Raw genomic sequence first — 27,287 nt, 5'->3', positions numbered from 1 at the left:
CTTAAAAAATGCTTTCAAACTTCAGGGATGGTGAAATTGCTCACTGTCCTCTAGCTGGCAGCAGATTTGGAGACTTGCTGGTTTTGGAGAGCCTGCAGCTCCTGCGTTTGGTGGCCAGGTCCCCAGGCTGCCCTGTGCTCCCAGTGAGCAGCAGGAGCCTTGCTGGTGGCCTGGTGAGCCCCTGGGGCACAGAGCCCCTGCACCAGGGTGCCCTGTGTCAGTTTATGGCCAGCTCAGCCCCAGGCTGGATGAGGATGGTGACAGAAGGGTTTCTGCCTCCTCTCCAATCTGCCATACAGATCTACTCCACAACTGGCTGCAAGCCATTATTCCCACAACTGTTGCTGCTTTTTAAGCCCTACAGCTGCTCTGCACCATCCTAATCACCTCTCTGATTGTTCATTAGGGACCTGCAATGCTCCTGGTTTATTCCATTTACACCTGGGTTTAACTAACCTGGGTTTTGTGCCCCGTCACCTCTTCATTACGGGGCTGAATCGCTTCCTGAGGACCAAACCATGCAGAGTCTTGGGCGCCTTCTCTTCCCATCCATTTCACTTAGGCACCTGCTCTCCGTGGAAATTGATGGCCAGCTCGGGCTGGGTGAGCCCTGAGCTCAGGTTCTGCACTCAAAATCTTCATTTGCAGCAAACGGGGCTGCACGTGGCTGGGTAGGAGGCAAAGCAATGCGTGCGTGGCCATCGAGGACTGAAGGGCTAATCAGGGATCAATAATCACAATGATCCAGGTAACTGCTTTGGAATATTTTATCAGGGGCAGCAATTAAGGTTCTTTCAGATGTTACAAATTCAAGGGCTTGAATCCAAGTCAAGTGTTTAGCTTTAAGGATTGCATAGGTTTCCCCAAATGATGTTTCCTCCTGCTCCAGCTCAGCCGCCTGCAGAGCCAGCAGAGAAACAAAGATCACATGAAACTGAAATGAACTTTTCCCTTCTGCCTGTTCCTCATCACTTTTAAATAATGCCCAGCTAAAGATAAAATTTATAATTTAACTGGCATGATAGCCAAGCATTAAATACTTCCCAAGGAAATTTTGGATTTTATAAAGCATAAAGATCTGCCAGAATTCCTCAGCTGAAGTGCTATTGGGCTTTTTGGCTTTATTTCTCTAAATGATATTCAGAGTTTGAAAGTGAAGAAGAAGATTTGCTTCCTGGTAGCCTGAATTCCACCAAGATACAAATCTCTGTCTCTTTGAGAATGATAAAAGAAGTCAGGCAGGGTGTTGTATACCATCCTGCATTAAGAAAAACTCGAAGGTTTAAGGCCATCTGTATTTAGATCCAAGGACGGATGAGACATTTAAGTTTTAGTAGCACTCAGTTATACACCTGACATAGAGAAATGGCTGCAATCCTTTTTATCAGGCTGGAGAATAGGCATTAAATGACAAAATATTAGTCAGGCCATAGATCCCCGAAATGTATAAGTTCTGCAGCAGCTTCATTAAATCTGTTTTTTATCAGAGAGGAGAGAAGGGTCTGGTACAACATCGCCAGCGTTTGAGGCATTGGGCTTTTAGAGATACTTCATCCATCTGTCTATTTTCATATTTATTGTTTTACCAATCACTTTATTCATCCATCTGTTCATCTGTGTAAACCCATTTTTTTAAATTTTAATTTTTATTTATGGACTGACCTTAATAAACTCCCCTCAAGTACGGCGTGTTTATCACTGTCACGGATGAAAACGTTATTAATGACGGGAGGGCCGCGCGGGGACCACGGGCGCCCTTTAAATTCCTTTTCAGCTGACTGGGCTGCAGCCACTCAGCTGGGAGGGGGTGGCTGGATCGATAGGGTCGGAGTTCAGGCACTGGTCCCCTCTCTTCCATCATCCCCATCACTGCTAGATGACCATGCCTGCAGGTGGAGCGGGGGCATCTCGGCACCAAAGGCTCTCCTTTGGCTCCCCCAGCTTTTCCTGCCCCCTAGGAAAAGCTGGGGGCAGCCTGGGATGCTTATTTTGGGATGTGCACAAGGGAACACGTGGGTGTCAAAGGAAAGGAGCAGCCCAGGGTGTTTGGAGGCTGAGGGGTTCAGCTCTTCAGGGAAATTCTGGCTGAGCATAAATTGGGGATGCACTGGTTGTTAAATTCTCTTTATGCTCTGTGAAGGAAGGGAAGGTGAGTTGGTTTGAGCGCAGTCACCAGGGCTGTGCTTTCAATCTAGCCACCCAAAATGCTTTAATTCCTCAGAGCCAGGGCTCTGAAGGAAGGGGAGGTGAGTTAGTTGGTTTGAGCACAGTCACCAGGGCTGTGCTTTCAATCCAGCCACCCAAACTGCTCTAATTCCTCAGAGCCAGGGCTGCTCACCACAGCAGAGGCACCATCAGCAGCCTGGGCTCCCACACCACACCTGGTTTGGGCAGCAAGCTCCTCTTCACAGGTGCACAGCTCCCAGCACCATTCAGAAAGTGCTGTTTCTTACCTCTGACCATGCCCATCCCTAATTTCCTCCAGCAATATGGGGGATAATTCCATGGAAGGTGCTGGGAGCGCCTCGAAATTACGCACCCACGGATTAAGAGCGTTTCAAATTTATGACAGGCAATAGTCACGAGGTGGCTATAAACGCTTCACGGGTTCACTTCGTTGACATAGAGCCTAACCTTGCCACAAAAATACATTTTTATTCCGCTGGCTTAAAGCAGGTTTGACAAATACTCTCCAGGATAACTCAACCCTCGCGTTTTATCTTTGCTTGGCCCAGGCGCCGGCCGCGACAGAGTTTTGTCATGAAAGATGGAGCTCCGAGGCTGGGGACATTCCCCTCATGGCTTCATCTCACCTCCCAGCTCATTAGAAACCTTGGGCTCCTGCCTAGCATTTTATTTTGACATCAGGGGTGTAAATCAAGTCATAAACATATTTAAACTAATGTTGTTGAAAATCCGTAATTCTGACAGGGAAATGAGCGGCAAAAAGTGCATATAATATTTGGTGACATGTAATTTTAACTTCATCCCGTCCCTCTGCTTTTGAGACATTGTTACCTGCAGGATAACGCAATAAAATAAGGATGTACAAGAATGTGTCAAATGTAGGGCTTCCCTAAATTACGCTCTCAGGCACAGATTAATACATTTAATACATTCCAGTCATGAGTGAAGTACTTATAGCAGAACAACTGCTCCTTCAGTGATATCATTCACTGGAATGAACTACAGCTAACAGTGACAAGCTGGAAAAATGCCCCCACTTTTCAAACTGTACAAATGGCATTTGGACACAGTAACTCAAAACTGGACACTTCATTTCAAGTTTAAAGCTAGTGGTCCAGTCAAAAGCTATTACTCCATCTTCTTTATTTGTAGTCCATGCTTTTGTGCTCTTTAAGAATCAAATAAATACTGGTGTAATGGTTAGCAACTGCCAGTTCAACGAAAAATACTGCTAAATTCACCAATAAGTCTTTTTTCTACACACACAAATTTATGACATAAGAACTGAACCCATTCCTGTTACAATGTCTGGATAGTTTTTTAATGTAGAGGGAGACTCACTTTAGTGATAAGAGTTTAAACCTCAACTCCTTTTTCCTTCTCTCTGGATCATACATCTGGAGAGGGAAGAGCCTGAGACAAATGGCCCCTGTGTGCCAGCTGAGCTGCACTGAGCTGGCCTGTGCTCAGCTCCAGCACAGCTGAGGAAAGAGCTGCCCTGGTGATGCCTCAGGTTTTAGTTTTTCTATTTTTCAGATTCTGTGCTGCTTTAGTGTGTGGGTCTGGGCTTCACATCAGGGATGCTGAGCTCTGTGCACAGAGCAGGGAGACAAAACAATTCCTGCTCCAGCTGGGCACCAAGGACAAATGATCCAAATCTCAGCCCCAGAGCACAAACCCCGTGGGCTGGAGAGAGAAAAACAAGCAGGGTGGGACTGCAGGGACTAAAGCTGGAATGGGACAATGAACTGCAAGATGCAAATGGAGCAGAACTGATCCCAGGGACAGAGCCCGTGACGATTTTGGTTCATCTTGGGTGCATTTTGTGCATTTTGTGATCATTTTGGTTCATCTTGGGTGCATTTTGTGATCATTTTGGTTCATCTTGGGTGCAGCCCTGGCTGGGCTCTGGTGCTGCCCAAGATGGATCCATGGAGGGGATCCTTTGAATAAATCCATGCTTTATTCTTTAGCTCTGTCCAGCCTCTGTTCTAGGGCAGCCTTCACAGGGCATCAGTGGCTCTGCACTGACCCTTTTGCATCCCCACTGGGATTATTTAAAGCAAAGGGATATTTGAGAGCAAAGAGATTATTTGCTCTGGGATTATTTAAATGTGGATGCAAGGTCTGCCCCCTGCTCTGCATTATTTAAGAACTGGATGGAGAAGGGGACTGAGGTGGGTAAAACCTCACAAAACCCTTCTCCTTTTCAGTTCTTTATCATCCTCTTTGGTCCACTATTTACTCATCCCCAGCACTGGCTAATAATAATTAGGTCCCAGTTTGTGATCAGCACAAGGGTCCTGTCGCTGTGCAAAGGGAGGGAGCAGCACTTCCCTCTGTCAGAGGAGGATTCCCTCCAGGAACCAGAGCTGGGACTGGGGCTGGTTCCTTGCCATTCACTGTAGCACCATGTGCAGGCTTCAGGGCTGGAGTTTTTAGTTTCTGGTTGATCCTCTTATGCAAAATCAGCAATCCTCCAGAACAATCAGGTGCATCACACCCCCAGAGAAATCTCCTGTGTCCCCACACAGCCCCTGCATCAGGGGCCATGAGGGATTTTGTGAATTAATGTTTATTCCAGACAATGTCTGTGCTAAAAAAATGCATTATTAGCTGCTACATCACACCTAGAAAAACACAGATTAGTGTCTTGCACCAGGAACTGGGCTAAACTTCTGCATTTGGCTGATGTGAGACCCAAATGGGGATAGTGTGAGGAAGGGATAAATATTCCAAGTGCCACTGGAATATTGCCAAGCTCCCCAGCCAGCTTTTTTACAGTGTGTTGAGCAAATGCTACATTAAAACAAGAGATGAACAATGGATTTGTGTCTAAAAGGAGAAAAACTCACACCCAGACACTTTCTCAGAAAAATACACAAAGGTGCTGCCCCAGACTCATGAGATTGCTTTCAAATTGTTTGAGGGGACACGGGGAACAAAACCACAAGTTATTCTGGATTTTGTGGATATATTGGTTTTGTTTTCCAGCTTCCCCAGGTAGTAATTATAGGCCTGCTCTGTTTTGTCACAGATATTTGCAGCCAGAAGCCTCAAAACCATGGGGCTGTTCTGGTGGGTTTTTCCACCAGTGCAGGCTCTGTGGTGTCCCAACATCAGAAGCCCCACAGTATCTGGAACACTCAAGAAAAACTGTCTGGAAACAGAAATTCTTTTCATTTCTAAGAAATGTCTTACATTTTCTTTAATTCAGTTTCTTAAAGATGGTGAAAAAGGATTTTCTGTTGCAAGTAATTTCATTTGGTGTCATAATTACATCTTGATTAATTCTATCCACATTTAAAATTAGGAGGGGTTTTGTTGGTTTTTTTGGGGTTTTTTTTTTCTGATCTGCAGGGTAGATTTTAAAGATTTTATATGACTACAAGCAATGTGAACTGGGAAGGACTGTGATAACCTGCCAACAAAGCAGGTTTGGGGACTGAGAGGGACAAATGACAGGTGTGACAGGGGCAGGACTGTCCCTGGGATCTCTGCAGTGACATTTTGAGCACACAAAGCCTCTGGCAGCTCTTGTGCAGAGAAAAGCAGGCTGCTATTACACACACCTCTGCCCCCTCACTTTGCCACTGCTGGCACCAAAACCACCATGCCTGCTGCCATTTCCTTCTAGGACAGAAAATCACCAATTTTCCTTAAAAAATAATCTAGACCCTGGTTTGTATTAGCTCACACCCAGTCCTAACCCAGCTTGTAAACACCTTGGAGCAGATTCTTTATTTTTTTTTTGGCTTTTACCCACCTGAGTGTGGTTTAAATGCATCCTGTACCACAGCTAGGGATCCTGGATCAATACAAGTAGGGATGGAAAATAACACTGTGCTCTAAACTGCTGTGACTAATTCCTTGGATTAGAAATACCAAAAAACAATTCAATCCATACTGCAGGATTTTATCTGAGGCCAAGTACTAATTCAAAATTTTACCTGCTTTTCCATGGAATGATAGCAAAATACATCTCCAAATCTGGTTTTGGCTCATCAAACCCTGTTGACAAAATGATTTGTTTTGAGAATTAAATTAAAGCCTTTTCAGAAGAACTCTCCTCAAATGGAAACAAGGAAATCAGCCCTCAAATGTGTCATCCTTGGAAAACCCAACAGGACATTGGTTCTCCTGCTGCAGTGCCTGTGCAGAACACGGAGCACAGAGCAAACTGACAAAATAATTGGATTATACATGCACAATTCAGACTTTCAGTTACTGGGTGCTTTCTTGTTCCTGGTTTCCACAGAAAAGTCAGGTTTTTGTTCCTTAAGTCCTTGTACTGCTTATTTACATATGAAAAGGTAAGTTTATAAAAGAGCTTTCCTATTTTACTCCACCTAATAGTTAATAATTTAAATCTGTAGCCATTATCATCATATAGATTGACACAAATGGCATATGGATCATTCTGGGGATGAGGGTTAGTTTCTTTTAAGAGAGAATTGTTTTAGTTTTTGCAGGAAATTAATCAGGGGAATGGGCTTTGTGGAGCATGGAGCAAATCTAATCTGTTCTTTGTTCAAATTTGCCTTGCTCCAATTCCTAGCAATTGTAGACAACATGCTCTTTTGTTCAGGAGCCACTTGTTACATGCATAATTAGAGACTGCAGTAGCTGTGTTTAAAGAAAAACTGTTTTCCAATGTAATGTGTGATCTTGATAATAGTATTTTCATCAAAGGTAGCAATTACATTCATTAAGCTGGGACTGGCAAGGCAGCAAGGAAATTAAGTGGAAGGTGAATAAAAAGCTCCCCGTTCCTTTTTAAAATCTCTGCCTCTTTATAAGTTGAAATGCACCACGTTGAGCTGCAAACTGGAAAATACATACTGAATATAAGGGGAGAAAAAAGAAAGAAAGAAAGAAAGAAAGGAAAAAATAAAGTCCTCCTTAACCTTTCTGAATAATGATCCAGAAGATATCCTAGGGACACCTACTATAGATGCACTTTTCAAATTAAAGGGCTTTATTCTACATTAATTTCTTATGCAAGTTTTAAACGAGCTCAACATATGATTCAGGTCTTTAAAGGCTCCAGGGCTCTCTAGGATTAATTCACTGTTCTTTTCACACATGAATTAATTGTTTTGTGTTCTCAAAAACAGCAAACAGCACATAAATCAACCAGTTTGGAAAAGGCACAAGGCTGGTGCCTTTTGCAAATCACTGAAGTTTACTCTTTACACTCCATTGTTGTAATATGCAACTTTTAAAGGAAAAGCTGGGAAAGTAGGACATATGTTCTTAATTCTAAGTGGATTTCTTGAATGCATAACTCATTTCAGTGATCTGATTCCTTGAAAGACCAGAGTTGTGGAGCACAGAAAAGCTGTTCTTCCAGCATGCCAGTTGTTTATTTCCCAATTAATAAATCAATTACACATCACTAATATACTTGCAACCATTCCCACATAAAAAGAGCTAGTTGTGATGGATTTTTTTTACCTCCTTTCTGCCTTAATCTTTGGAAGAGTGAGATTTGCAGATGGAAAAATGTGAAAATATGAAGATGTGAGTGCAGAGCCCCACGAGGGGCTGTGCCCAGGCTGAGCAAACACAAACACAGCAAGTTCATTTTTAGCCCCCCAAATCCTATCCTGATTTTATTCCAGGCACTGTGTCCCAGGCTGAGGGGGGAAGTGTGTGTCCCCCACAGCTGTGTTGGCAGCAAGGGCAGGGCACCGCTGCTGACAAGTCACTGCTTCAGATCAGGGCTGAGGCAGGGTTTTGCAGGAAAATGCCCCAATTCAGGGTCTCAACCAGCACCAAGCAGAGCAGGTGACACCTGCAGCAAGGGGGATGAGTTAAATTTACCAGGAGGGCAGATACTGAGGGGGGTGGTGGCAGGAAATGTGCTCCCTCCTCAGCAGGGATGTCCCAGCCCACTCCCAGCTCAAGGTAAGAGAGAAAACTGCAGCCAGAACCCAGCTGCCCATGACTCCAAAAATAACTGTTTGTCCCTCTCCCCTTCCCAGAAATAGAATCTGAAACCACAGCATCTTGGCCAAATTGGAATTTGTATAGTTCTGCGAAGCATTTCCTTCAGTTAGGAATGATTTAATTATTCTTCACTTCCTCTTCTAGAAATCATTCCTGGATAATGAGGTTAGCATAGAGCAGATATGTTTCAGTCAAGGAATAGATGTAATTTAGTGCCAGAAGGCTTTTACAGTTGGGGAAAAAAAAAAAAAAAAGGTTTTTGGACACTTCTAAATAGAAGCAGCAGGATAGAGAAGGTTTGCTATTAAATTAGAACAGTCTGAGACACCAGACCATGGGGTGCTTTAACCCAGTGCTGTGTCAGCCCCTGAAGAAACAGAGCACTCCCCTGCAGCCCAGATTCTTACACAAGGGTAAGAAGGCACATTTTAAATAATTATTAAATAATGGCAAGCTGCATTACTGCCAGAGAATTGTTTATCTCTGCAAATTGGATCACTGGAGTCAAAGCACAGTAGAGCTAAAATTCTTCCAGCATTCAATGGAAGATCTGTTGCTGCACCTTCCCTTGGTCCTTCGAAACTGTGAATCCTGCATGGCACTCAAATGTATTTTATGACAAATATCCTGTTGAATCCAGCTTTTATTGTTCAAGCAACAGTCAAAATAAACTGCCTTATCAATCTAATGTAGGCACTGCTGCAATTAAACTCAGAAAATTATTTTACTTCTAAAGCCTGGTTGGACAGACATTGAGAGGACCAATGGAGTTCAGCAGCTCTATTGAACAAACAAGTTCTTTGGAGCTTTTCACTATTTAACTATGCTTCCAGAACCTTAACTTTTCTTTTTTAATTATTTCTGGATTATTTTTATGGAAGTTTAGAAAATTTCTTCTACAGAAAACCAAAAAGTGTCCAGAGAAGCTAATGTCAAACATTATGTTTTTGGGAAGGATCTAAACAAAAGCAGAAAACCTCAACAACACAGTGTTAAATTAAAACCTGCTCTGTTTGTACGGAAAAATTTGCACTTAATTTGCATGTTTAGGATGCAAATTAAGGAATAGAAGAATTTTACAGGGTGTCCTTGAAAACAATTCAGGCCGAAAAAGGTCCAAGACTCTTGTGGCAAACTTGATGTGATGAGAAGGATGATCAGAAAATGATTCTGTTCCACTGAGGGCTGGGTCATTGCTTGAGATTGGCTGAGTGTCCCTGGCTGAAGGCAGCAGAGCCCCTCTTTAGCCTCACTAAAAAGGAATCACTAAAAACTGGACTTTTTTTAGTTTGTCTAAGTCCTCCAGTGTTAGCAGCTCTGCAGTTTCTGAGAGGCAGAATAGCTTCAGAAAGATGTAAATCCAAATGATCTTGAAAGACAAAATATATAAAAATGCTATTACTGTCTAGTGAGACTGCACATACTTTTGATTTATATTTCTAAATATTTCACCAGAAAAACATGTTACAGTGTACACTGCATGTTTCTTTGAACAATAAACAAGCTATTAGGGAAAACATTGGTTATTTCTAGTTACCCTGAAAACATTCTGGGGCTGAGGAAAAGGATTTCTTCAGCTTTTGTGTATCCAGTACCAGCTCAGGGAAGTCAGACAGCTGCTTTCAAAACAGACTGGGCTTCCAATGGAGCTTGGCTTGGTAGAAGAACTTGAAATGTGTCTCTCACCAAAAGATTTTCAAGTGGAAATGCAATAACATGTTAATTAGAAAAGCCTTTGCACAGCAAAAGGCTCCCAAAGAACAATAACTCTGTAGTTGATGTAAGCCTTTTCTAACACAATCTTTACATGGGGAAAAGAAAGCATGCAAGAAAGAACAACAGCACAGAGAAGATGATACAAAATGTTGTATTTGAGTATTTCCCAAGTAGTGATTAAACCCTTCTGTGGAAATCTGCCTTGATCACCAAGCAGAACAGAACTAGAGAAAGCTGACATGATACAGCCATTCTCTCCTGTACAAAACCTGCAAGATCTAGCAACAATTTTAAATTACAGATTATTAGAGAACCATAAAATCACATACAATCATTGTATCAAGTCAAAAACAAAATTCAGGCACTTTTTAATACATTCTCAATACAGGTCTTTTCTTCTAACCAGGGAAGCTGACATCAACATTTGATACTGAAGTTGCTGTTCCAGGACAACAGACTGGATGGACTAAGGGCATAAAAAGGGAAAAGTCACTAATAAAATATATCTTGAATACATCTTGAGTATATAAAGCAGCTTGAAAGCTCAGAAAGCCTCCCAGCATTGCCCACACCAGCTCTGCAGCCTGTGCCCACAGTGCCAAATGTAGAATTGCCATTTATGAGCACCCAAAAATGCCTGTCCCAAAGCAGAACAAGGGCTGGGAGCACAGGCAGCTCTAAACAGCTCCTGGACAACAGCACAGCACTCCTCATTCCTAACCAAACAGCTGAGTTCAGATGGCAGGGCTGGGATTTGAGGGCCCTTCCAACCCAAACCATTCTGTGACTCTCCCCAGAATCAGTGACCAGAGTAGCCAATGCTCTCCACACAGGTACCTTAAAACAGCAAGGAAAGTTACTCAGGGGTTGGAATTGATTTGTGCACATACTCCTCCACAAAATTTTGTATGTAAATACAACACATTATTTATTTCTTTCAAAACTGTGTACAAAATACAGCATACATAACAAAGACATGAAATATTTACAGCTGTAACATTAGTTAAATGTTTGACCTTGCTTTATTGAGAAGAAAAGCTCATCAGCTACTGCTGAATTGCTGCTGAGGATGTTCAGGTTGTTTGCTGGACTCAGGCATCCCATATCTGACTGTCAGGAATCACATTAATCTCATTTTCCCCTGGTTATTTTTTCAAATGGATACCTGACACATTTCTACACAAAGCAAGTCTTTTTACATAATCCTGGATATCCAGCCCTTCACAGTCCTTCAAAGAGCTCTGCACTTTCCTGCACAAAGGGTTTGCTTCTGGCACTGTATTGAATCAGTAAAGTATTGCCAGTCTCACACAAAACTGCAGATGCCAAGCTGAGAGTGTCACAAACCAGGAGATCACAGCAAAAACCAAAGCCTGCTTTCTGTGGACACTCATGTGAGCAAAGCAGATTAAACCTCAGAAGCCAAGGGCTGCCTCACCTTGGCACAACTCAGCACAGCAATCAGCATTAACTCCAGCATTTTGCAGTGTGGTTTTGATTATTCTGGATTTACAGATAGACTGTGTTGAGCAGAATAACTACAGTTAAATGCTGCGGTGTCTGTAGTCTTAATTCTAGTCTTAATTCTAATCTAAATAAGAATTAAGACTAGTCTTAATTCTAAATTTCCCCAGCTGTTTCAATTCAGATGAAAGAAAGCCTGCAAGTAAATCTGAAATGCAATAATAATAATAATAATAATAATAATAATAATAATAATGATAGAAGAAAACTTCAGAAACCACCTAGCCTACCTTCCTACTCCTGTATTTTTGTAAATCTCAAAGCTCTTGATCAAACTGATGTGGGAGGGGCATTTTTATTGGCACAAGGATAATCACCACAATAATTCTTTGCCCATTACCAGGCAAAGCGTGTACATAGAGGGATTAATTCACTAAAGCAGTTACTTCCCTTTGAAGTCAGAGAACTTTTTAATAGTGCTTTTCATCCTTGCTTGTTTCTTTGTCTAAGGCACTGCTTGTTTTACAAATCCCACTTGTTAAGTGTCACTTGCCCTGGTTTTGCTAGGAAATCCTCTGGGAGTCTCAGCCCGTAATGTTCTAAGCTCCACTCAGAGTGAATCATCAGTGAAAGGCAAGCTTTAAAAATGAGATTCCTCTAAGTCAAGCCAAAACCAGAAAACCAATCCTTCCCTCCCCAAAACACTTGAAACAGATTGCCAATTACAGCAATTAGGATGATTTTTCATATATTAAGCTTCCTGTCTCTTGATTATTAGTTAATTAGCTCTCCAGCACTGAAGAGGTTTCTGCTGTAAATAAAATGTCTAATTTTAGAGTAAACAGAGACAAATAAATAAAATACTTCCCAACCCCCCTGCCCTTTTTTGTCTCTAAAAAAAGGGAAAAACTGTGCTGGAGAACCACTAACTTCCAGGAGCAAGGATTTCTAGGCTGCAAATTAACAGTGCCTCCCTTTAAAGTTTGTAAAATGCATTGAATGTGGAAAGGCCACTGGGAGGTAGAATCACAGCACTCCCATTACCCAGCTTATATCTGTCCTTTTGCAGAACTACTAGAGCTTTTTTAACCCCATTTCAGAAAGATTTCAACTCAACCTTTTATGAAAGGAGAACTATAAATAGGCTCTTAGATTAAAACCCTTAACAGCTGAGAAGGCTGGAAAGGGAGGTGGATATTATCCACCTTTCAGGAGTACAAATTGGGGCTGCAAGGGCTTAATTACAAAGATATCCTTAAGAACACACTGAGGGCTGCTACAAAAATGACTCCAATTACAGCAGCTCCACAGACAGCACTCCACCTGGGAGAGAGGAAAGCATCAATTCCCTCTCCTTGCACCCCATGCTAATGCAGCAGCACACCCCACACACTGGCTCTCCCAGGTGGATCAACAGAAATGCCAGGGATTTGGATTCCAGGGATTTGGGTTCCTTTGTTTTCACTCTGAAATCTCCAAGTGGAGATGAACTTCTGGCATGACTTCAGGGAGCCAAATCCAGTGCTTGGAAGTGTCTCAGGCAGAAAGAAGTTTGGATTTGAATGTGGAATTCATGATTTCACATAAATCACTCCCTCTCCTGAAATGGGGAACTCATGGTTTTCCCTATGATTTCACTGTGATAGTGTATTCTTATTTATGATGTCATCAATGCCTTCTGTAATTACAAATAAATTTACAATTAGTGTTAAGGGAAATAATTTTTATATAGCATCAAGGAAGTCCTTATGGTTTCAGTACTCCTGTGCTAAGAATTTTGCAATTGTGCTCAACTGGATATTTGAAGTTCCTTCATATATTGTACCTGAAATCAGAAGAAAACAAATTAGTAGACTCTAAATCCACAGTGAGTTTATGAAGAGAGATCAAAATATCATCCTAAAGTCCAGTGAGAACCTTTACAATTATGAAATGAAGCTTTTCTGTGCAAGTACTAGCACAGAATTGTACTTATATAATATTATAGACATTTATATTATATTATCTGTAACAATGAAAGCACTTTTCTGGCTGGCAACAAATAATGCAAAGACATTTTCCTGAAAAGCAGTTCTTAAATAGCCAACAAAAATGAAGAAGTTCCAAATGCTATTATAATAAAAGCCAAAGGGTAATATTGTTAAAAATATCAAACTGTTGTGTCCAAGGATTATTCTGATGAACAAGAAAGCCTTGAAAAGAAAACTCCACATGGATTCAGATCTTAAAGCCAATGAAGGTATTTTTAATTATTTTTCTTTTACAGATATATTCTTAATAGCATGGGAAACAGTGTTTGTGTCTGTATTTTGTTGGTATCTAATGAAATATTTTAACTAGCCTTGCATGTACATAAATTTATACCTAAAATTTTATATCTGAGCCTTTGAATTAGTGTTGATACATTCTCAAGGAAAAAAATATCCTGAGAAAAAAAGCCAGGCCTTCTTCCTAAAACTTTAATAGCACCAAAGCTACAAGAGATACTTGGTAAGAAAGTGGCACTCACCTATCTTGCAGTCACGGTAGTACTTTTCTATTGGGAAATTTTTGGTGAATCCAACACCTCCCATCCATTCAATGCATTTACTGGTTGTCAGTGTTGCAACCTGGGAAGAGAGTTTCAGAGTTACAGGATTTAACTTCAGACAGTAGCAATAAAACTTATACTTTGTACCTGATTAATAACAAGACAGGGAATAAAGCAGTGACTAAACAGGAGGGAAGAAGGATGGGTATTTTGGTATTCAGCAAGCAATTTTAGGATAAAAACAACATAAACCAGAGGACATCAGGAGTTTCACTAATTGTTACAGCAATAGTTTCTATGCTGCTCTGTGCAAAAGACCAGCAGTGGTATGCAAGACAGCAATTGCAAAGAGGGAAAAGTCATCCAGTTTTGAGTCATTTTAAGACACAGATGTGACCAGCAGAGCTGAAATGGTCACAAACAAACTCTTTATGGTGTCATTTCTCATGCCACAATAAGATTTCTGAGAAAATTAAATCTTTCTTGATGAGTGAAGTATAAATTCACTTTCCTCTTTTAGTGTTGTTGGTTGGTTTAAAAAATTTTATTTAGGGCACAAGCAAGTTATTCTTTGGTGACTTAATTTAGATTCTGTGCATGGACTGAGAAACACAGAATGGGTTGGATTGGAGGGTGTTGGAGCCTTGGGGGGTAGGATGGTCAGAGATGAGAGATCTCTGAAGCCAGGTTGTGGAACTTGGGGTCTATTGCAAAGGGCCTGGCTGCAGGGGCCTTTTGGAACTTGGGGTTTATTGCAAAGGGCCTGGGTGCAGGGGCCTTCTGGAACTTGGGCCCTATTGCAAAGAGCCTGGGTGCAGGGCCCTGCTTGGAGCTGCCAGCCACAGCTCAGAGCAGGCTTGAGAGAAGAGAGGGGTACAGAGGATGGGAGGGTAAGAGAGTAAGAGGGTAAAAAAGGTAAGAGAGCGGGGTTCCCGTTCCAATACAATAAATCTTCTTCTGTGTTGAATATTCTGATTCTCACTAACCAGTCTATTACAACATACAAATCCTATAGCATTTACATACAGCCTATAAGAATCACTACATTACCATACTGTGTTCCATTTTAAACCCTAAAAACTCCTCTTTGGGCCCCTTCTGCCAGGCTGGCAGGGTCTGCTCTGAGCCTTGGGCCTGTCTGCAAGCAGAGGGAATTGTTTGATCAAAAGGGGATTATAGTTTCTATATTCTCAAAATCTTTTGCCAGACAATCATATTTATAAGGCTTTCCTGTTTCATCTTCCCCAACAGGAGGGGATCTTAAAACTCATCTCATTCCAACCCCTCTGCCAAGGGCAGGACACCTTCCACTAGCCCAGGTTGCCCCAAGCCCCACCCAACTTGGCCCGGAACACCTCCAGGGATGTGACAAAAGTACATGCAGAGCTTCCACAGCCAATATGAATTCCAGGTACACAGGGGGTAGCAGAAGGAGCTTTAGCAGCAGTGAGGGAGCTCAGGTACCTCAGCAGTGAAGTACTTGGCCATGCTGGCCTCCTTGATGGCCGGCCTGCCTGTCTCTGCCAGCCGTGCCGCGTTGTAGGTCAGCAGCCTGGCTGCCTCCAGCTGCGTGGCCACCTGGGCAATCTGGTGCTGCATCCCCTGCAGGAACAGCACAGCACTCACACAGAGCCACAGCCCCTGTGAGAACAGCACAGCACTCACACAGAGCCACAGCCCCTGTGAGAACAGCACAGCACTCACACAGAGCCACAGACCCTGCAACAGCAGCACAGCACTCACACAGAGCCACAGCCCCTCTGAGAACAGCCCAGCACTCACACAGAGCCACAGCCCCTGCAAGAACAGCACTCACACAGAGCCACAGCCCCTGCAAGAACAGCACTCACACAGAGCCACAGCCCCTGCAACAGCAGCACAGCACTCACACAGAGCCACAGCCCCTGTGAGAACAGCCCAGCACTCACACAGAGCCACAGCCCCTGCAAGAACAGCCCAGCACTCACACAGAGCCACAGCCCCTGTGAGAACAGCCCAGCACTCACACAGAGCCACAGCCCCTGCGAGAACAGCCCAGCACTCACACAGAGCCACAGCCCCTGTGAGAACAGCACAGCACTCACACAGAGCCACAGCCCCTGCAAGAACAGCACAGCACTCACACAGAGCCACAGCCCCTGTGAGAACAGCCCAGCACTCACACAGAGCCACAGCCCCTGCAAGAACAGCCCAGCACTCACACAGAGCCACAGCCCCTGCAAGAACAGCCCAGCACTCACACAGAGCCACAGCCCCTGCAAGAACAGCCCAGCACTCACACAGAGCCACAGCCCCTGCAAGAACAGCCCAGCACTCACACAGAGCCACAGCCCCTCTGGAGCTGCCAGCAACAACCATCCTGCTCACCATGCAATGCACTCTAAAATAAAACCATCAGGTCCAGGTGGGAAGTAATTCTGTGACAGGGTCTCTGGTGTCAAGATGACCCCGAGGTGTTGGAAAGTCTCTTTTTCCCAGCCCCAAGATTGAAGAAGGAGTCAGGCTTCCTTGGCTCTGGTTTTCAAGGTTGTTTATTTTCTCTTATCTATAAAATTCTTTCTCTGGCCTGATGAGGTCTGTCTAGCAAGTTAGTCTGTGGCACACTGACCATCTCAGGGTGGTGTTATCTTTTTATACTAAGAACTATGTGTACTTTATTTACAATAACTTTCCAATACCTACCACCTATGTTAGACAGTCTGTCTCTACTCTAAACCAATCCAAAAGTGCCACCATCACAGCAGAAGATGGAGGCTAAGAACAAACAGGAGGAAGGACAGGACATGCCCAAATCCCTCCATCTTGCCTCCTGAGCCCCCATTCTAAAACCCCAAACTTCTACTTTTTCACCCAGTGATTAATTCACTGTCATTCTATTCAAACTCTTGTGGCTTGTAACTCTTTGCACAAAGTTGGTAATTGTCTCCATGGGTTAAAATCAAAGGCACAGGTGGTTTTGACTCTGTGCCAAGGTCTCTGAGCCCCCTGTCAGGGTCTCGAGTCCTCCAGGGCAGTCAGAGGAATTTCCTGGATTCCAACAATTCTGTGTTCCTTCTGTGTTTATTGACAGAGGTTGGGAACACTCCTGGGCCACTGAAGTGCTCTCAGGAACTGCAGTCCTATTTCCCCCTTTCCTGTTCTTGGATTCAGGAGTACTGGGGTTCTTTTTGCCTGACTGGACACAGGGTTACCTATTTAAACCCAGGAATATAAAGGTTCATTTTATCCCAATCTTAACATCCTCCTCAGGATTACAAAGGCATGAGGAAGACAGAACTGCATTTTTCATTCTCCAACTGTTCACTGAGACAAAACCAGGTCTGCTTCCCTAATGAGCTTAGCCAAGGAAGACTTGTAAACAAATATTTCTTAAATAAAAGTGGAAAACTAGCAAGGTGACAACTCCTTTCCTTGTCCCAGAGGCAGAGGACAAGATTTAGAAGCAGCTTAAATGTACAGAGGACACGACTGAGGAGTGGATTCAAGGGGAAGGAAAGAGGTGATGGAGCTCACATCTGAATGGTATTACAGAAGAATGGGTTTATTTAAGAACACCCAAATATTATGATCATTGAAAATGAACATTTAGTAGTCTAAAACACAATGAAATCTTTCATCTTATTAGAACATTAACACCATTCCCTCAGATCTGCAGAAATATATAGGCAGGTCAAAATACCAAAATGATTTGGCAATTACAAATTCCATTTCCCATTCAAAAGACGTAGTTCCAATCATTTCCTAGGTATCTATGAGTGCTTCCTAAAATTTGCATAAATTATGAGTAGTGCTAATGTTCCTTCTCTTCAGCTGAGATGTAGGTTTCTTTTAACAAGAAAATTACCAGAGTAATTACAATTATGTATCTTCCTTATTAAACGATACATCATTTTTGCAACAAAGAGTCTTTTTCACCGTAAGAAACAGATATTATAATGAAAACTAAATGTCTTTCTACAACACAGGAAATCTAATAATTCAGTTTTCCTCATCTTTTTATCATTTCTAGTCTCCAGAAAAAGCCCTTCTACACCTCTTGAAAGGGTATAAAAACTGGAGCACGTTCAGTATGGTGTGATACTAAAATCAGAAGGGAGTTCCATGTGTATTATTTTCAAAGAATGTCAATAAGTTATCAAGCAAAAGGAATATATCAATAATACTTTTAAGTTTTAAATTATTTGTGTGGCACTTGCAAAGTCACTGAATTGCTGAATTTTACATGGCAATCCAGAAATTTTTTTTGAAAAATACTCAAATATTGAGGAGGAGAGACAAGACGTGAAGTGGAACATGAATTATGCAAATCATAATACTAATTATACTGTTTATTATGCTCACAATTCTCTCTTGGAGGAAAGACCCCATTAACAATTACCTGGAAATCAAACACGCTCTTCCCAAACTGAACTCTCTCCTTTGTGTAGGGAACTGTACGGTCAAAACACCCCTGGGCCAGTCCCAACATCTGTAAGGAAAAATTAGGATATGGTCAAAAAAATTGATTAATTGAGTGCACCTAATGGACATGATCATAACTGGTCATCTTCTGGTCAGGCAGGTTGATATCCAGGAGAAAAGTTGTTTTCTTCCTACCTAGATATTGCTAAAGCTTGTATAGAGAATCCTAGGAGCCAGAATTTTACAGTTATCACACAAACTGAGGTGAGTTATAAAAAATAAAAGTTTGAGGAACAAACCTTTTACATGCCCATTTCTTACCATAGGCAAGTATTTGTGAAAACACTACCACTCATTTTTTGAACAAAACTTATGGGTCAACTGTAATTGCAAAAATATTAAGTGTTTTTTTGGAAAATTTGTAATTGCATAAGAAAATGACTGTAAACTGAAGATCTATAGATTTACATTACCCTATTAAAGGAAAAATAATCTGAATTATTAATCAAAACTATTTTCATAAGCAGAATAATTTCTCATTTTCTAGAGGACACCAGACTGAATTGGCAGAATTAGCAATTTATTTCAGAAGTTAGAAACTTAGTGGCGTGAAGAGAACATTTCTTGCACTATCTCCCAACTCTGCAGAACAATTGTAAAAGAATTTCGATCAATTTTGTCTTTTCACAAAGGCAGAAGCAGTAAAGTGTCACATCAGACAGCTTAGAAAAACTACCTTTAATGATGTACAACAGAACAAAAAAAAGATACATAGGAAAAAAGTAAAAGAAAACACTGCAGTCTGCTGCTAATCAGCCCCATTATCAGATTTGTCATCTCCTTCTATAAATTATAAGAACAAAGTACATCAACTTCAGCACCTGTAATAATATTGCAGCTGCCTTGCACTAAAACCATCTGAAACTGTTTTCAAAGCCACAATTACCTTTTATAAGATCTTCATTATCTTTTTAAACTATTACTACTGCAAAACTAAACTCAATACCACAGGGCTTTAGAGCTGCTGTTCTTGTCAAGTCCATTTCTCTTAATTTGAAGGTGCCAAGAAGGCAGTAATTAAGATGTAACAACTACCTGACCTTAACTTTTAATTAAGGTGTAACTTGGAGTAATTAAGAGTAAAATCCAGACCATGTATTTTAGTGCCAGAGCCTTTATATTATTTATATCTCTGGGAACAAGGAGGCCCACAGCCCTTTTTAAATGCCATATCAGACAAAGTTTAATCAGAGGTAATCTTTAGAAATGATGGAAAAGCCAGCCCTATTATCAGCATAGAGTATTGCCGTGTGGAAAATCTCAATTTCACAAAGATGATTTCTTCTGGTCTGTCTGCAAACCAGGGTTAAAGTAAAGGAGATTGGTAGTACAGAAATATTGCACAACAAAGTATAAACAAAGAAAAGATTACTTTCAAAAGTAAATTAAAAATATAAAAACTTATCACAAGTAATTTTATTCTGGGGCTGAGCCTGATTTCCACTGAGATCAGCAGCATTCTGAAATCCAAACTGACTTTATAGCAAAATACAACATTTTGAAATAACTACAATGTCAGTAAATATTTTCCCTAAGATGCCATACAGGCAATTTTCAAACACAACAATGAGCTGGAACAGCTCTGCTAGAGAAAATCATTTATTTTAAAAATAAGTTGACTTTTCAAAACAAGTTGGGAAAACAACAGTCAGCACTAGGTTACATTTGCCAGCCCCATAGAATCTCAGCTGGAAGCACTAAGTTATACATTCACAGTTTCCAAAGTTAGTTTTCTTTGTAAAATAAAGGTTCATAGTGGAAGACAAGAACGTGGACATAATTCAGTAGCAATAAGTTAACGACCAAAGAGAAGCTAATTGCCATTTAATGTTTTTTTTAATAAGTCTATTGCTTATGTCACCACAGGAGGATTTTCCCACTGGCAGCTGTTCCCATCTTTGCTGTAACTTTGCTACGGGAACAGTGACATCTAGTGGCAATCGAGCTTTTAATAAAGTATTTTCCAAACAGCTTTAAATATTCCACAAATTTCAGTCCAGACTCCAATGATATCCTGGCTGTGCTCAGTAACAAATCACCCACCTGTGCAGCAATCCCTATCCTGCCAGTATTGAGCATTCCAATGGCATACTTATAGCCTTGTCCAACTTGTCCCAGGATACTGCTCTCAGGAACCTAAAAAATAAAACCACCCAATTATTCCTGTTCTATTCTGCTTTGCAACCACTAAAAGGGTTCACAAGTTTTAGCAATTGTTCCTCATAAGTCAAGGCATAAAACATAAACCACAGTTTGATTCCTAGGATACCTGATTAGAGCATTCCCAGATTCACATGGCTATAAACTGATGACTGAGAAAAAACTACATCAAAATTTAGGAAATCCAACCCCTCTCTAGACTTCTGTGGAAGGAAGATGCTAAAATATGCCCAACAATCAGTGTATCTAAGGGAAAAAAATAAGGAATTTAATTAAAATTCTTTCCTTATGTGTGGCCAGGTTCCAGCTGTACACAAGTTATGCTTCAAGAGCTGAACCTGCAATACCTTCACGTTGTCCAAGGTGACAGGGCAGGTGGAACATGCTCTGATCCCCAGCTTGTCCTCCTTCTTCCCCACATGAAGCCCCTCTGTGTTGCGATCCACTACGAAGCAGGTGATTCCTCTGTAGCCCTGGGGGAATTAAAAATAATCAAAACTGGTTTTCATACCAATATCCCTCAAAATCTACTACCTACACCCAGACTGGGCACAAACCTGATACTAGCATATTCAGCTATGTAATTTTTCACTGGACATATTTTACTATAAAATACTTTTTAGCTTTCCATCTTGCCTTTTAACAACAGGAAGCTGTCAGCCAAGTCAGAAAGGTTGGAAAAATGTAAGACTGGGTCCTGTTACTCAGAACACCACCAGTGCTGGGCTCTTCATCTAAGCAACCATGATCCTGACATTTTTATTTTCCCTGGCTGGAGGAATTTATTAAATTGCTCACCAAGTTCTCAAGTTTTGTTGGGAAATATTTTTAAAGGTTTTCAGTCAGCTAGGAAAAGGTGCCCAGAGTATTAACCTCTAACATCAGATTATCAGTATAAAATCCACAGTTTCATATATCAGCAGCTGTCACTGAAATGCAAGAATTCTGTAGCAACTTACTAAGGATGGGTCTGTATTTGCCATGACAAAGAAAACTCCTGCATCTTCTGCCAAGCTAATCCACATCTTTGAGCCATTGATAATGTAGTAGTCTCCCTTCTTTTCAGCTCGAGTCTTCAAGGAAAAAGCATCACTGCCAGACCCAGCCTCTGACAGACAGAAACTCCCTAACTGCCAAGGGAAGGGAAAAAACCAATTTAATTTCCACAAATATAAATAAATCCTATAAGGAAAATACTTATAAGCCAGTTCAAGTCTCTTAAATTCAAAGATTTTAACCTATTGCATTAAAGTAACTGAGTTTTAGCTATGAAGATTAAGAATAGAAACACTGTGTAATTACACATCTCTCAAAGTCAACTGCTTTACAGTTCTTTTCCACAGTAAATTAAATTTTAATGAAACTAATAAGTGCCTTTCCACTTTTACCTCTCAGCTACTGATGACAGGATGTATCTATATCACCACAGATCTCAGCTCTAACCAGTGTTTCAAAGTTCACACACATTTTCCAGAGCTGCAGACACACATTAGCCACTGAAAAAAAAAATCCCCACTAACATTACTAAACAATAATATAATTTCAATAGTTAAGTCAAGTAAGACTTTGACTCACTGTATCTTTGGACACCCTGGGCAGGTAAGTTCTCTTTTGTTCTTCTGTTCCATAGGTGGTAAACAACTTATTTGTTAGAGTGTTTTGGAGTTCACACACAAGAGCCACAGCTGGATCAACTTTGGCCAATTCTTCCACTGCCAATATGATTGAAAAAAATGAAGCTCCAGTTCCTCCATATTCTTCCCCAAGCTCAATACTCATCAGCTGAAATGGAAAAGGTGCAAATGTATGAATTTGTTGATGCTGGTAGCTGGAAAGGCTAACATTGAATCAAGGAATAAATACCAAGATTTTGGCAATGTAAGTCCTCATGGCTGCCCAGTAAGGCACAGAGGAATATTGGTTCTCTTCTCCATCAACACTTGGAGTCATGGCCTTTCCAGCATCCAATTAAAAAAAATTGAGGGAGGGAAGACAAGGAACTAAAAGATAAGGTGAAGTATGTGGTATGGGGAAGAGGGAAAAAGAATTACAGTAAAAGATGGAGAGTGATAATGCTGTAAAGAAAGCTGTCATGTGATTGACAACTCCAAAATTTTTAATGATTCATCAGTTCATCTGAATTATATCCCTCAATCTTTTAATCTATAAATCTGAACAAGGCACAGTTAGATACATAAAATGCTGTTACTTTCCAAATAAAAGATTAGGTAAAGGTGTGCAGACCCCTTGTTCAAACAATCCCTGTACGATGGAATCTTCCATTTTCGCATTCTCATCCATTTTTTGCACGAATGGTGCAACTCGTTCCTGGGCAAATTTGGTCACTGCAATGAAGATAAGAGAGAAAACATGCAAATATTCCATAAATAAATAAATTAACAGTCTCCTTGGGGATCAATACAACAGGAATGTGGCACTTCTGACAGGTTATGCATGTCAGAAGAAAAAGTACCCCAAGCAACATCAGGCATAAAACACAACTCCCCCAAAACATCTCAACATTTGACTAGAAATAAATAATGAAAATGCAATTTTAAGCTAAAATATCCCTTCTACTTGAAACATTTCTGAATTTTAACTGCAGAGATGATAGCTACCCATGTCTTTCAGCATGGCCTCCTCTTCAGTGAATGTTTGAAGTGGAGCACAGGCAAGTCCATCACTGGCTACATTTGGCTTGAGTTCTGATTTGGAGGATCTAAAAGCACAGGGAGAAACCCTCCAAGGAGCCAGGTGTGCTGGCATGTGTCTTCTCAGCTGCTGGCAACAAACACAGAACATGCAAACAGTTAGATCTGTATGCAGAAAACCATATATAACTTTACCCAGTGCTTTTATTCAGTAAAGTATGAGGAAATATAACTTACATCTAATATTCAGCTTGAAAGCTTTTGAGAAAATATAACCTTCCCCTCCCCTGTGTCCTAAAAGAAAATATCCTTTAATTACTTTTCTTTTAATATGAAACATTTTTCTTTCTGGAAATTTACTAACACAAGGGTATTCTACAAAGTATTCACAAGCATTTTTAAGTCAATTTTAGTGTTTACAGCAAATAAACCCTGCTGGTAGTATTTATTTTGATAGATAATTTTGCAAGTCTACTGCAATATTCAGAGTAGTGAGTATGTATTTCAATAGAATTAATACTTTCACTAACAAGAATGATAAGAGTAAATAAAAAATACACATGCAATGACTTGAGCTTTCTCCCTGCTTTTCTAGGGACCAGCAATTCTTGTTTCTAAAGCAATCTGACAGCCCCTCATGTGGATTATTGGCATTTTGCTGTGAAAGGGCCTAACTTTTAACTGCACTGTGGATTTCTGTATGCAGACTAAATTCTTATCCATCACTTAATGATTTTCAGAATGAGCACACATTTTGTAGACAAAGCCCTGGCATTTGAATGCTCCTGTACAGTTAATTTCCACACAGTTAAAATCCCACAGGCAGTATGCTGATAGTGTAACTAATAATTAATGTGTCTTATTTGGTTGATTTATTTTAAAAGCATGGGAAGGAACTAAAACAAAGTGATTCATGCTTATGTTCCCCATCTGTCCACAATATATAACAATGATTTCAAGAAGCATTGGCTCTCCAATCAAAAGAGCAGAGGCTGAGCATTTTACTGTGGGGAATAGTATTAATATGTAGCAGAAGTCACAAAAATGAACAGAACAGGGGCTTTTGGGAGGAAGCTACACTCAGTGATTATCAGGACATAGATAATGTGACAGCTTTGTCCCTCAGAGACCTAAAAACTTCTGTATTCAAAGACTCAATTACCTCACAGCTGACTTTAGAAAGGCAAGTTTGGTATGAAGGCCAATCTGCTTTCCAAACACAGAATAATTCCTTAGGATTTTAAAGGAAGTTGGCATAAAGGATCTGGCTCAAAATATAATGGGCCAGCAGTAGCTAAAACATATTCCTGAAAAGCAGCACAGTTTGTCTGGGTCCCAGAAATGACAGAACAATGGTTCTGTTCTGCTCCCCCAGCTCCCCAAAGCCACTCTGGGGCTGATCTCTGCTCCAGATTTCTGGCACTTCTGCCTTGTCAGTCCAAAGTGTGGAGACACAAATGTCCCAGCAGGACAAGTGCTGACAGAAACCCCCAGGAGAGACACAGCTGGGCCATGGAGGATATAAAACCACATCTGCCAACACAGGTTTTTGGGTGATTGTGACCCCCAGAGTGAGGAACAGACTGGCTGTGCCCCGAGCAGGCGCCTGCTCAGCTCACAGAACACAGGGCAAGCCCACAATGCACACTGTGGCAGCAGCATTCCTCCAAAACCAGCAGAAATCTGGGGTCAGGAAGTAAAAAAATCCTTTGATCCTTCTAATAATTCCTCCTCTTTCATGTTGGCTTTCAACACTTGTCATCTTCCTGGCTGAAGAACTGATGGAAAACACATCCATGAACTCTTGTGGAGACAAGGAGCAAAAGTCTGCTGTGATAAGGAAATTCTGATTTTGGCACAAACAGCTGTGCATAAAATAAAACCCAACAACAACAAACAGTCAGAGGTGGTAATAGAGAAAATAAATATTGCTGTGAAAATTCAGTGTTTATTCACATTCAATACCCCTGGTGACATAAAACAACCACTGGTGAGCAGGGATAAATTATGAATACATTTGGATGGTCAGCAGTAGCTGCAACACTTTCAAATGATGATGGAGTTACTGTGGGTCTTCACAAAATAAAGAAAACATTGTTTTAATAGAGATGAAACCCCATGTTCTGGGAGCAGTCAGGCAGGAATGGATTATTTGCAGAACATGCAGCTATGCTGGGGTCACCTGACACCCAGGTGTGCAAACATTCACCTGTGCAAGTCTGTCCTTGCCAGGGCTGAGAAGGAAAAACCTGAGCATACACATGCACACTTGTATTTAACACTGGGCTGCTTCCTGAGCACTGACAGGGCTGCAAACCACACACAAACCTCCTGCTCCTTCCACTCCTTCATTCCCAAGTACAAAGAAAAGGGTGTTTTCCTCCATGGTGGCACAAATAAGGTTAATCACTGGGAAGGTGAATCACCTTCCACTACCCCTGAGTGCTCCAAGCCCTCTCCAAGCTGGTTCAGGCATTTATCAACCATGCTTTGGTCAGAACTTCTTTGAGACACTTTGCTCCTTTGCAGGAGCAAAGGAATATTCCTAAAATTCCTAAAAAGGTCACCTTGAACAGTTTTAAAACCAATGGGATGCATCCAAGAGATGGGATTAATGCTGGCAACTCCCATATAAAGAGCAGCAACTCACAGCTGCCCCAGAGGAATAACAGCCCTGTGTGGAAATTATGTTTTAGTTCAACATTTAGATTTAAAAACTAAATAAACAATCAAGTCACTACATTATTGTGCACCTTTCTTTTCTTACAGGCTATGTAGTACCACTAATTTCAGGCAGTTATTTAAAGAGCACGTGCATTGCTTAAATCCTTGGCTGCTGCTTCCCTGCCTTTTTTCCTGCTTTTCTTCTGTAGGTGGTGATTTATGCTGCTACAGGATTCAGACTGCCTCCCCTACTAAACACAGCCTTTTGAGAATTGGTTGCTGATAACATTGATTTTTCTGTTTATCTCAATTCTTACCTCCACCTCAGCTCTTTAAAAAGATCAGTTGCCCTGGTTTCCTTGTTTGTTTTACAATCTAAAACATTATTTTAATGCTAGATCTGGCAGCATCATTAAGATATAAACAGAAAAACTCCCAAAGCAATGTTTTCCTCAGCTCACTTTGCTTGTCTTGGTGACTTCCACTCCTGTGTCTATCCCAGCTGGTTTCCACACAGCTCCTATTTCCCAGCAGAGAAGCTCCCCAATGGGAATCTTGCATTTGTTTCCAGGGTTGGTTTTCTTTATTTCAGTTTATTTCTAGAGGCACAACACCCCCAGGAGCTCCAGGAGAAGGTCTCACCGTGCAGAGCTAAGGCGCACATGGCAAAACCCCGGGGTCTCTGCATGTCTTGGTCACAGCTCCAGTGCCTCAGGTGCGTTTAGCAAAACCAAGAATATTCCGAATTGGAAGGGACCCACAGCATCACCCAGTGCAGCTCCCGGCCGTGCACACACACTCCACAATTCGCACCCTGGGCATCTCTGGAGCGGTGCCAAGGCTGCTGGACCTCTCGGGGCCATTCCCCGGCAGTGCCAGCACCCTCCGGGAGAGGTTTTGCTGCTCTATAACTAAAGGAGCCCCCAGAGCGCCTCCGCTGCCAGGCCGGTGCTGCCACAACCATTACACAAGACTTACAGAACTTTTCCTAGCGCCAAACCCAACCCCGCCGCCCCACACACAAACCCACAGGGCAGAAGGAGAGAAGGACGCTCCCCACCACCCTCACGCCTCGCAGAGCTGCCCCTGCACCCCGACATGCCCAGAGACCCGCACCCAGCAGCAGCGGGCTGGGGAGGTGCTGCAGCCCAGCAGGACGCGGTGCCGCTTTCCGCGGTGCCGCTTTCCGCGGTGCCGCTTTCCGCGGTGCCGCTTTCCGCGGTGCCGCTTTCCGCGGTGCCGCTTTCCGCGGTGCCGCTTTCCGCGGTGCCGCTTTCCGCGGTGCCGCTTTCCGCGGTGCCGCTTTCCGCGGTGCCGCTTTCCGCGGTGCCGCTTTCCCTTCTCCCCTCATGGCTGTCCCACCCTGAGGCATCACCTTGGCGCAGCCCCTCAGCCAAGCTCCCGCCGCCGCCGCCATTTTGGCGCCCACCCCGTGACGTCAGGGCCACCGCCCCCGTGACGTCAGAACCAACGCCCCCCCCGCTCCCGCCGGCGCGCGCGGG

General features: G+C 42.1%; 1 protein-coding gene and 1 long non-coding RNA gene across 3 annotated transcripts in view; one reads left to right on the top strand and one right to left on the bottom strand.

Moving 5' to 3' along the window:
• The window catches only part of LOC139599212 (uncharacterized), a 432,267-nt gene that overhangs the window by 389,865 nt on the left and 15,115 nt on the right, over positions 1-27,287 (top strand). The window lies entirely within an intron of this gene.
• On the bottom strand, positions 9,988-27,250 carry ACADSB (acyl-CoA dehydrogenase short/branched chain). Of its 2 annotated transcripts, none has more exons than XM_071446294.1 (11): positions 27,161-27,250; positions 23,089-23,248; positions 22,715-22,815; positions 22,046-22,252; positions 21,430-21,600; positions 20,818-20,943; positions 20,354-20,446; positions 18,228-18,317; positions 15,314-15,451; positions 13,829-13,928; positions 9,988-13,144 (listed from the first exon to the last, which is right to left on the bottom strand). In XM_071446294.1, exons 1-11 carry the CDS (start codon positions 27,200-27,202, stop codon positions 13,074-13,076), a joined length of 1,299 nt encoding a protein of 432 aa, XP_071302395.1. In that variant the 5' UTR covers positions 27,203-27,250; the 3' UTR covers positions 9,988-13,073. The 2 variants fall into 2 exon arrangements, with proteins under 2 accessions (XP_071302395.1, XP_071302394.1); XM_071446293.1 differs by having other exon boundaries at positions 23,089-23,251; positions 27,161-27,227.

This window comes from Agelaius tricolor, unplaced genomic scaffold (assembly GCF_023055355.1).
Source record: "Agelaius tricolor isolate 1412-34295 unplaced genomic scaffold, bAgeTri1.0.p SCAF_22, whole genome shotgun sequence".
NCBI lineage: Eukaryota > Metazoa > Chordata > Aves > Passeriformes > Icteridae > Agelaius > Agelaius tricolor.
The sequence above is the reverse complement of the archived record's forward strand: the minus strand, read 5'-3'. Positions and strand labels throughout refer to the sequence as shown.

Bases quoted from the DNA above. Each gene is read 5' to 3' on its own strand.
- ACADSB (XM_071446293.1), bottom strand. From the start codon at position 27,202: ATGGCGGCGGCGGCGGGAGCTTGGCTGAGGGGCTGCGCCAAG. The intron at 22,816-23,088 runs GTAGCTATCATC...TCTTCATTGCAG, and splicing joins GGCCATGCTGAAAGACATGG to TGACCAAATTTGCCCAGGAA. The intron at 13,145-13,828 runs GTGAGTGCCACT...TTCTGATTTCAG, and splicing joins CTACCGTGACTGCAAGATAG to GTACAATATATGAAGGAACT.